The 9,973-nt window shown below is 42.9% G+C and overlaps 1 protein-coding gene across 1 annotated transcript; it reads right to left on the reverse strand.

The window, feature by feature from the left end:
- Positions 1-4,178: 4,178 nt before the first annotated feature.
- On the reverse strand, positions 4,179-4,754 carry LOC121455103 (cytochrome c, somatic). The gene has a single exon (XM_041662652.1). It carries the CDS (start codon positions 4,684-4,686, stop codon positions 4,369-4,371), a length of 318 nt encoding a protein of 105 aa, XP_041518586.1. The 5' UTR covers positions 4,687-4,754; the 3' UTR covers positions 4,179-4,368.
- Between the last annotated feature and the right edge of the window lie 5,219 nt (positions 4,755-9,973).

A 9,973-nucleotide genomic window follows, 5' to 3' on the forward strand; every position in this document is an offset into this window, starting at 1 on the left:
CGTGTGGGCCTGCGCGGGGGAAGCTGATTCCGTTCCTGGCGCTGCAGCGGAATGGCCATTTGAATAGAGTCAAAGAGTGGAAGGGAGTGAAGTGGAGGGAGATGTAGCGGCCTTGGTCTGAAGGACCAGGGACTCTCGAAAAGCAGCTCCCCGAGCGGACGCTGACAGATTGCTCTGCTGGACCGGAGGCGGTGCGAATCAGTGGCGTCTGCGCGTGCGGATCCAAATTGGGACCTACTGAGATCGCTTGTCTTGGTCTCCTGAGCCTTCACGTTGTTGCCCAATGGCATGGCAGGTGGCAGGAATGTAATTTGTGTTTCTTCTTTTGTTTAGCTCCAGAAGGCCTACGAAAAGGAGCAGCAGGGGGCCAGCCAGGGCAGTGAAAGGGTAATGAGCCATGGGTTTCAAACATTTTATGGTACCGGAAATTATTTGACTTCTGTTCCCTTTGTCACTTATCTAAATTATCTGTAATAGTTTGTAAAGCCTCTTTGATAACTCCTGCTTTGTTATCATAGAAGGAACAAGCCTAGTTTCATACAAAATCCTCCCTGGAGAATGCAAACTAAACCTAATCTTTACTGGTTTGGGAGGACTACTTTTGCCAGAAGCATCTTCTGGACGTGGGGCATACAGGGGAGAATTCACAACGTCTAATGTCGCATCTGTCCGATGACTTATTTGTTGTAGGTCCATTTCCCCCTGATTAGGGACTGTTTGTTGCCTTGAGTACTATTTCAGCCCTATTCTGAGGAGAAACAGGCTTACAACAAAAAAGTCGTGAGATAGGTACAGACATTGTCCTTACCTTTCCTGTCTCGGTTACTGTAAACCTTTGGGCCTCCTCAATGAGTTGAAGGTTATCATTCCTGCAAAACCCCCTAGCTTTTGAAATTTTGAAATTTTTTGACAATTTCCAAATTTAATACCCTTGCATTTTCCAGAGTCAGTGGATCAAGAGCGGTTTTAGTCCTGAATTTATTTATTTATCTATCAATCTATTTATTGTGATTACTCAAAAAATGGCCCAGGACTCTTGGACGTTGAGTTCTTGTATAGGAACCTCAGTGGTCTTATACAAATTAGTGGGGTTTTTAAGCTGCACCCCAAATTCCAGTTATAACGTACAGGTGGAAAATGTTTAAGGCCTGAAAGCCTGTGTACACATTGGGGTCCCAATCAGGGTACTTGGATAAAGCTGTCTCAAAAGCAAGGCCAAAAAGACCTTCCTTGCCACTGCCCCAATATGCTTCCTTTTATCTGAAGTAAAAATTCAGAAGGAGTAGCTAGCAATCATCCCAGGTGTAGAGGACAGATCCCAGGAGGGCAGGTGGGTTTAGGTCTTCCAGTTAAAAAAAAATTTGAATTAGAGAAAGGAGTCGTCTTCCTTGTTAGTATAGTGGTGAGTATCCCCGCCTGTCATTCCCCGACAGGGAGACATGCCTTCCTTTGCCTGGCAGTGGTGGTGCACGCCTTCAATCCCAGCACTCGGGAAGCAGAGGCAAGCCTGGTCTACAAGAGAAAGGAGCATAGATCAGAAAAGGATGACACCATTCCCCTAAGTCAGCAATTCTCCACCTGTGGGTTGCAACCCTTTCATGGGGGTCCCCTAAGATCATCTGAAAACAAATGTTTATATTAAAATTCATAACAGTAGCAAAATTGCAGTTACAAAGGAGCAACAGAGATAATTTTATGGTAGGGGATCAGCACAACATGGCCTATATTAAAGGGTCGTAACCTTAGGAAGGTTGAGAACCACAACTCCAAGTTGTTGCTTCCAGCCCCACTCCCAAGGAAGGACAGTGATGTCTGTAAAGGAAAAAAACAAGTCTAGGGAGACCAAACGGTACAGCCTGCTCTCAGGCACTTGGGAGGCTGCAATGCCCTGGCCAAGGTCCCAAGGACCTTACCATGTAAAGTGACCCCAATCTGGGGGGCTGTCCATTTACAAGGAACCACTGCCCACTGTGGAGCCCCATGAAGGAGAGGCACCAAGTGAATGTCAGCGGGGAGGGGGGACTCTACATGTGGGTTGGTATGACTAGAAATTTCTCAGCCTAGAGAGTAAAGGAGACTCTTTTTTTAAAAAAAACATAAATTAAAAAAATAAAAGACAAATCACTAACAGCAACATGCAGAAGGAGTTACCTACTGGCAGAACTCTGAGAAATGGGCAGAATTTTAATCAAGTTAGCCAGAGTAAGCACACGCTAGCCTCATTTTGGGGAGAACAGACAAAACAACAGCAGCACCAAAATCAAGAAAGCAGATAACGTCCTAGGCCAAACTTCCCCTCATTCATTTAGTCATTCACACAGTTGGCCAGTCATCCTTTCAAGCAAAACCTAAACCATGCATCTCATTCCAGACAGAATCAGGATACCCAACTTAGTTTGGGAGGACTGGAGACGAATTCCCATTGAATTTTTTTCCCAAACCAGAAAGAGAGCTTATAATGGTATTTTATTTGTGTTTTAATAAATAAAGCTTGCCTGAAGATCAGAGTGCAAAGCTATCCACACTAGTCAGCCAGGCAGTGTGGTACACACCCTTAATCCCAGCAACCACACTAGTTATACATGGAAGCTGAACAGTGGTGGTGCTTTAATCTCAGCACCAGAGAGGAATATAAGGCAGGATGAGATAGGCACTCACTCTCTTTTCAGTCTGAAGATTTTGTGGAGGTAAGAGCTCTCTAGCAATTGACTGCTTTGCTTTTCTGATCTTCACGTTGAACCTGCTCTGGGTTTTTATTATTCTTGCCACATTTGGTGCCCAATGTTTGTGGTATGGATTCATGAAAAAGCCTTTTGCCTGTGGCTTAACAGCCACCACCATAGACTGGACTACATGTGACTGGAGTCACCATCCTACTGGCTAGGTTCCCCTTCCTTCTCTCCTAGCAGGCTCTTCCTGAACCTTCTTTTTGGGTGGAGATCCAAAACTGTGAGCCTATTTCCACCTTGTTGTCTGAAGATCAGAGAGTTGGAACTTACTTCTGTTCCTTCTACGTTATCTATTTCTACCACAAACGAAGTTCCTAGTTACTTAAGGAGATAACAATGATTCCACCCAGGGAGTGGTTGGCCTACAGAATGCTTTTGTCTAAGGTGTGAGCATGACTTGTCTTGTTCTAGCAACAGAATGTTTAACTGTGAATGTAGTCCTCAACCTTCAACTAGTATGTTCATTTCTTTGTATCCTGTTAATGCAGGTTTTTTTTTAATCTTTCTCCTACCTTTTGTGATCTAGGTATTTTAAGCAAGTGGAAATTAATTCCTGTGTTCTGTTTTGTTATTTTCACTGTTGTCTTTATTATCATTACTTACTTTTTCAATCCCCATACTCCTACCCTGGTAAGTGGTATTTTTGGCAAAGCTGGTCTCCAACACTTGAGCTGCTGCCAAACTAGGTAGCTGCCCTGATATCCATCAGACTTTTACTGTTCTACGCAGCACCAATAAGCCTCACAAGTCTTCATCATCACCAGTGGCAGATTTGGTGAGAAAATTGGGAATTCTTAAGGAATGGGTTAAAAATTCTTTACAGAGCTTTATCTGCCACACTCACCTGGAAACTTCAGGGCCTGATTGCCCTGCGGCTGTTTAATCAGATCTCTGCCCACTGATTTCTGAGTTACTGTAGTATAACTGACTGCATTATTGTTGTAAAGTAGAGTAGTAGAGCAATAAACTGAGAACCAGGCCTGATGGTGCTGAGACAGCTGAGGCGAGAAGATTGCAAGCATAAATCCTCCTGTTTTACAGAGCAAGACTGTTAGCCTCTTCTTCTTTTTTTTTTTTCATTGCTAAATACTCTTTATTTGATATATTATACATAGACCACAGTAAGTGCCTTTCAATGGTAAAAGGCAGCATCCTTTGACCTAGGGAAGTCTAATAAAATAAGACCATTGAGTCAAGAATAGACAGTTGCCTCCTGACCTTTAGCAATTGCCTGTAACAGCAGTACAAACTTTACCACAGATGAGTCTTCTCATTTCTGAGATGGTGACAGAATTTCCCCAGTGTTTAAACATATTCATATGTCCAATTATATAAATTTAATTGTAAAACCATTTAGTAGGTTTGAGGTGACACCCCCATCTTTGTGGAAAGTAGAACTTTAATAATTAAGTCCAATCTTATCTTGAGAAAGGGAGAGCAGTGACAGTGTTTATGCAACTGGAATCGTTACTTTAATAAAGATCATATCCACTTTTCTACAAGTCAGCTTTCCTTAAATCAGGACTGTCCAACAAAAAATTGTTAGCCGTTCATGATCTGAATTTTGGGGTATGAATTAAATTACGGTACACATTAAAAGTCATGAGACATTTGTTTTGTAATAAATAAGGCACTGGAATTACTCCTTAGTAGCCTTTTTAAGATAAGCTATTAGGTCCGCCCTCTCTCCCTTCTTCTTAATTCCAGCGAAGATCATTTTTGTTCCAGGGATGTACTTTTTGGGATTCTCCAAATACTCCATCAGGGTGTCCTCTCCCCAGGTGATGCCTTTGTTCTTGTTGGCATCTGTGTACGAGAATCCAGCCGCCTGACCTGTCTTCCTCCCAAACAGACCGTGGAGGTTTGGTCCAGTCTTATGCTTGCCTCCCTTTTCCACAGTGTGGCACTGGGCACACTTCTGAACAAAAATCTTCTTGCCTTTCTCAACGTCACCCATTTTTAATTCGCTCCCGGGTGATCAACCCCACCAACGCTGCTGCGACCCGAAGACGGACGTCCCGCTCTCTACTGTTAGCCTCTTCTAAACCATCAGAGAAGTTCAAAATAACTGCGGTGTAGCTGATCAGCTCAACCCTTAGTGCCAAACACTAAACTCATAAGAGAAAGGAGAAATAGTTTTTCTGTTGTTCATTCTCAAAACGAGAAAAAGGGAAATCTTTATGAACCCAATAACATAACGCTACACCTAGTAGAAAATAATCCACTAAAATCACACGTGGCGAGGTGATTCACATAAACTGACGTTTCCTTGACTTTTCACTTGAAGGCATATATTTCTCTGAAAATATCTAACCCACTTTTATCATTGTATAAAATTTTACCATTATCGCAAACATGTAAAATCACAAGCATTTCATTAGTGAAGTTAAACTAACAGCATCAAAGCCCTCACAATTAAGTCATATCGTTTTAAAGTTGATTTTCTTTATTTAAGTATTTCTGACATAAGGTGCTGCGTCCAATTTTGGCCAAGGTGTTGCAAAATATGGCCTGAACCTATCAGAAGTATTGTAACAATGTAAAATGATATGAAGAACTGTATTAATGTGAATAAGAGTTACGTAAGGCTAATAATCTTTAGAAACGTTCCCCAGATTAGAAAAAAATTAACATTTACTGAAAAAACATACCACTAACTTGTGTATGCATTGTTATGGTTTTGGTCCCTTTAAGAGACAAGCCACACCCATTCCCCTCCCCATCTGCTGAGGCAGACTGATCTTCAGCTTCCAGCCTGAGCTCTCTCTCTTTTCTATCTTCCTCTTGGAGAGGCGGCTTCGCTTCTGCCTCTCTCCCCACTTCTCTGCTTCCCCCTTCTCTGTCTCTTTCTCCTCTTCTCTCTCTCTCTCCCCCTCTCTCTCTCTGTCCCCCCCTTCACCCTTCCTCTTTCATAACCCCCTGAATAAACATTCAACCTCACCCTGCATGTCGTGTCTATCCATGTTTCTGTCTTCTGCCCGCCCGCCATGTGTCTCCCTGCCTGGAACCAGCCACTGCTCAGGGACCAGCAGCCGTCTTTGCCTGGGGCCCACTGCCTGCTGCCACATGGCCCACCACCACTGCTCTGGGACCAGCAGCCATTTCTGCCTGGGACTGGCTGCTCCCAGGGCCCACTGCCTGCCACCACATGGCCCGCCGCCACCATTTGGGACCTACAGCATTTCTGCTGCCTACTGCCACCGGGGATCTTGCAGCATTTTTTAAAAGAGAATAACATGCATTCCATGAGACTCTTGGAAAGTTTGGCTCCACTGAACTTCATAAGCCAAATAAAAAAATGTTTGATACATTCCACGAGAATGAAGCAATTGGTATCATGTGATTGTTTTTAATTTCTTTGCATTTAAACTAAATATGGTAATATTACTGGTCTTTTCCTTGAATTTCAGCGTCCAAACAAAACTGATATGGACAAACCACAAAGCTAGAATCAAGAAATGTTTAAAACAGTCCAGTGTGGAGATATTTTGTGTTCAAACAAATAAAGCTTGCCTGGAGATCAGAGTACTGAGCTAGCTGCTAGTTAACCACAGTGGTAGCATTCATATTTAATCCCAGCACTTGGGATCCCATGCCTTTGATCCCAGATGATGTATAAAACTTATTTAAGGACATGGCCTGGTAGTCAGAAAAAGGATGCGTTTGTGTGTGATGAGTACAGAAAGGAGGACTGTAATATAAGATGTACCATTGAATTATGTAATAAATTAATAATATTAGCATAGTGATAAATTATGAGCCCATATAATCAACCTGGAATGAAAAAGATTAGATATTTGAACATAAAAATTTTAGTTCTATTATTAGCTTGGATGAGAAATTTTCCTGGGCACACTTTCAACTTTTTAAGGCGATGTACTGGCTGGTTTTGTGTGTCAACTTGACACAAGTTAGAGTATCAGAGGAAGGAGCCTTAGTTGAGAAAATGCATCCATGAGATCCAGCTGTAAGGCATTTTCTCCATTAGTGAGCAATGGGGGAGGGTCCAGGCCATGGTTGGTACCATCCCTTGGGCTGCAGGGCCTGGGTTCCATAAGAAGGTGGACTGAGCAGGCCAGGGGAAGGAAGCCCTTAAACATGGCCTCGGCGTCAGTTTCTGCATCTGGGATCCTGCCCTGACTTCCTTCAGTTCCTGTCCTGACTTCCTTCAGTTCCTGCCCTGACTTCCTTCAGTTCCTGTCCTGACTTCCTTCAGTTCCTGTCCTGACTTCCTTCAGTTCCTGTCCTGACTTCCTTCAGTTCCTGTCCTGACTTCCTTCAGTTCCTGTCCTGACTTCCTTCATTGATGAGCAGCAATGCTGAAGTGTAAGCCTAATAAACCCTCTCCTCCCCAACTTGCTTTAATGGTCATGGTGTTGGTGTTTCATCGTAGCAAAAAGAAAACGGTGATGTCAACTTAAAGCAAGCCTTTCTCCTCCCTCCCTCCTTCCCGTCCTCCCTCCCCCTCCCTTCTTTTCCTTCCTTCCTTCCTTTTTTAAAAACAATCATCCCTCATTTTACATACCAATTCCAGTTCCCTCTTCCTCCCCCCTTCCTGCTCCCCCAAACTTCCACCCACCCCATCTCCCATCCACTCCTCAGAGAAGGTAAGGCTTCCCATGGGGAGTCAACAAACTGGCACATTACTTTGAGGCAGGACCAAGGCCCACCCCACTATTTTTAGGCTAAGCAAGGTTTTCCTCCAAAGATAATGCGCTCCAAAAAGCCAGTTCAAGCACTAGGGATAAATCCTGGTGCCACTGCCAATAGCCCCACCAACTGCCCCAGGCACACCACTGTCACTCACAATTAAGAGGGCCTATTTTGAGCCTATGCGGGTTTCCTCACTTTCAGTATGGAGTCAGTGAGCTTCCCACTAGCTCAGGTCAGCTGTTTCTGTGGGTTTCCCCAACATGGTCTTGACCCATTTGCTCATATTATTGCTCCTCCCTCTCTTTGCCTGTACTCTGGGAGCTTGGCCCAGTGCTAGCTGTGGATCTCTGCATTTGCTTTCATCAGTGGCTGGATGAAGTTTCTATGGTGACAATTAAGGTAATTATCAATCTGATTATAGGAGAAGGCCAGTTCAGATACTCTCTCCACTATTGCTTAGGGTCTTAGCTGGAGTCATCTGTTGCGGGAGGTCCTCCCACTCCTCCAGCCTATAGCTGCTGAGATACCAGCCCATTGGGGCGTGGTCTCTCTCCCTTTAAAAACGCGGCCACTTCCCTCTCCTCTCTCTCTTCACTTCCTGCTCAGCTGGCGACTAGACTCCCTTCCTGGTTGCATAGAGGGCTGTTGCCTGGGACAGTGATCTGTAAGTTTTTTCCCCTTTAAATAAATACCACCCTATTAATCATAATTCCAAACTGGTGTGGCATTTTTTGTGACTTACACCTTCAGTCATCCCTGTGGATTCCTGGGAATTTTCCTAGTGTCAGGTTTCTTGCTAGCTCCATAATGGCTTCCTCAATTAAAGTATCTCTTTCCTCGTTTTTCCTCTCTGTCCTTCCCCCCTTCTCTGGCCATCCTTTTCCTTCATGTTTTCCTTCCTCCTTCCTTCCTCCTTTCCCACTTCACTTATGCCCTCCCTTCTTGCTCCCCCGCCATGCTCCACATTTTCTCAGGGGTTCTTGTCTATTTCCCCTTCCCAAGGGTTCTTCTCCTAGGGTTCTCCTTGTTACCTACCTTCTCTGTATTTGTGGATGATAGGCTGGTTATCATTTGCTATATGTCTATTATCCACTTATGAGTGAGTATGTACCATGTTTCTGGGTCTGGGTACCTCACTCAGGATGTACTTTTCTAGCTTCACCTATTTTCCTGCAAATTTTAAGATGTCATTGTTTTTAACCACTTAATTGTGTGAATGTACCACATTTTCTTTAGCCATTCTTCAGTTGAGGGTCATCTAGGTTGTTTCTAGGTTCTGGCTATCATGAATAATGCCGCTATGAACATAGTTGAGCAAATGTCCTTGTGGTATAAGTTTGCATTCTTTGAGTATATGCCCCAAAATGGTATTGCTGGGTCTTGAGGTAGATTGATTCCCAATTTTCTGAGAAACCACCATACTGATTTCTAAGGTGGTTGGACAAGTTTGCACTCCTACCAGCAATGGATGAGTGTTCCCTTTACCCCACATCCTCTCCAGCATAAGCTATCATTGGTGTTTTTGAATTTTTTGCTATCCTGAATGGTAAAAGATGGTTTCTCAGAGTCATTTTGATTTGCATTTCCCTGATGGTGAAGGATGTTGAGCATTTCCTTAAGTATCTTTTGGCTATTTGAGAGTCTTCTGCTGAGAATTCTTTGTCTAGAGCTGTACCCCCTTTTTAAATTGGATTATTTGGTATTTTGATGTCGAGTTTCTTCCGTTCTTTATATATTTTGGAGATTAGTCTTCTGTCTTAAATGGATTTGGTGAGGATCTTTTCCCATCCAGCTGGCTACTATTTTGTCTTATTGATTGTGTCTTTTTGCCTTAAAGAAGCTTCTCAGTTTCAGTAAGTTCCATTTATTTATTGTTGCTCTCAGTGACTGTGCTACTGGTGTTATATTTAGGAACTGGTCTTCTGTGCCCATGTGTTCTAGGCTACTTCTCACTTCTCTTCTATGAAGTTCAGTGTAACTGAATTTATGTTGAGGTCTTTGATCCATTTGGACTTGAGTTTTGTGCATGGTGATAGATATGGGTCTATTTGCATTCTTCTACATGTTGACATCCAATTATGCCAGCACCATTTTTTGGAGATTCTTTTTTTCTCATTGTAGAATTTTAGCTTCTGTGTCAAAAATCAGGTATCATAGGAGTGTGGATCCATATCAGGATCTTTGATTAGACTTCATCGGTCCACTTGGGTTTTACACCTATAACAAGCTGTTTTCAATATCTAGCTCCATAACAGAGCTCGATGGCAGGGATTTTGATGCCTCCAGAAGGAAGTTCCATTATTGGACAGAATTGTTTTGGCTATACTGGGTTTTTTGTTTTCCATATAAATTTGAGTAGTGTTCTTTCAAGGTCTTTGAAGAATTTTGTTGGGATTTTGATGAGGATTGCATTAAAATTGTAGAGTGCTTTTGGTAAGAGTACCATTTTTATTGTATTGATTCTATAGGTCCAAGAGCATGGGAGTTCTTTCCATTTTGTGATATCTTCTTCAGTTTCCTTCTTCAAAGACTTAAAATTCTTGTCAAATAGGTCTTTCACTTCTTTTTTTTTTTTGTTTTGTTTTGTTTTG

The sequence above is a fragment of the Microtus oregoni genome, unplaced genomic scaffold (assembly GCF_018167655.1).
Source record: "Microtus oregoni isolate MIOR12 unplaced genomic scaffold, Mior012 000013F_ref0000133, whole genome shotgun sequence".
NCBI lineage: Eukaryota > Metazoa > Chordata > Mammalia > Rodentia > Cricetidae > Microtus > Microtus oregoni.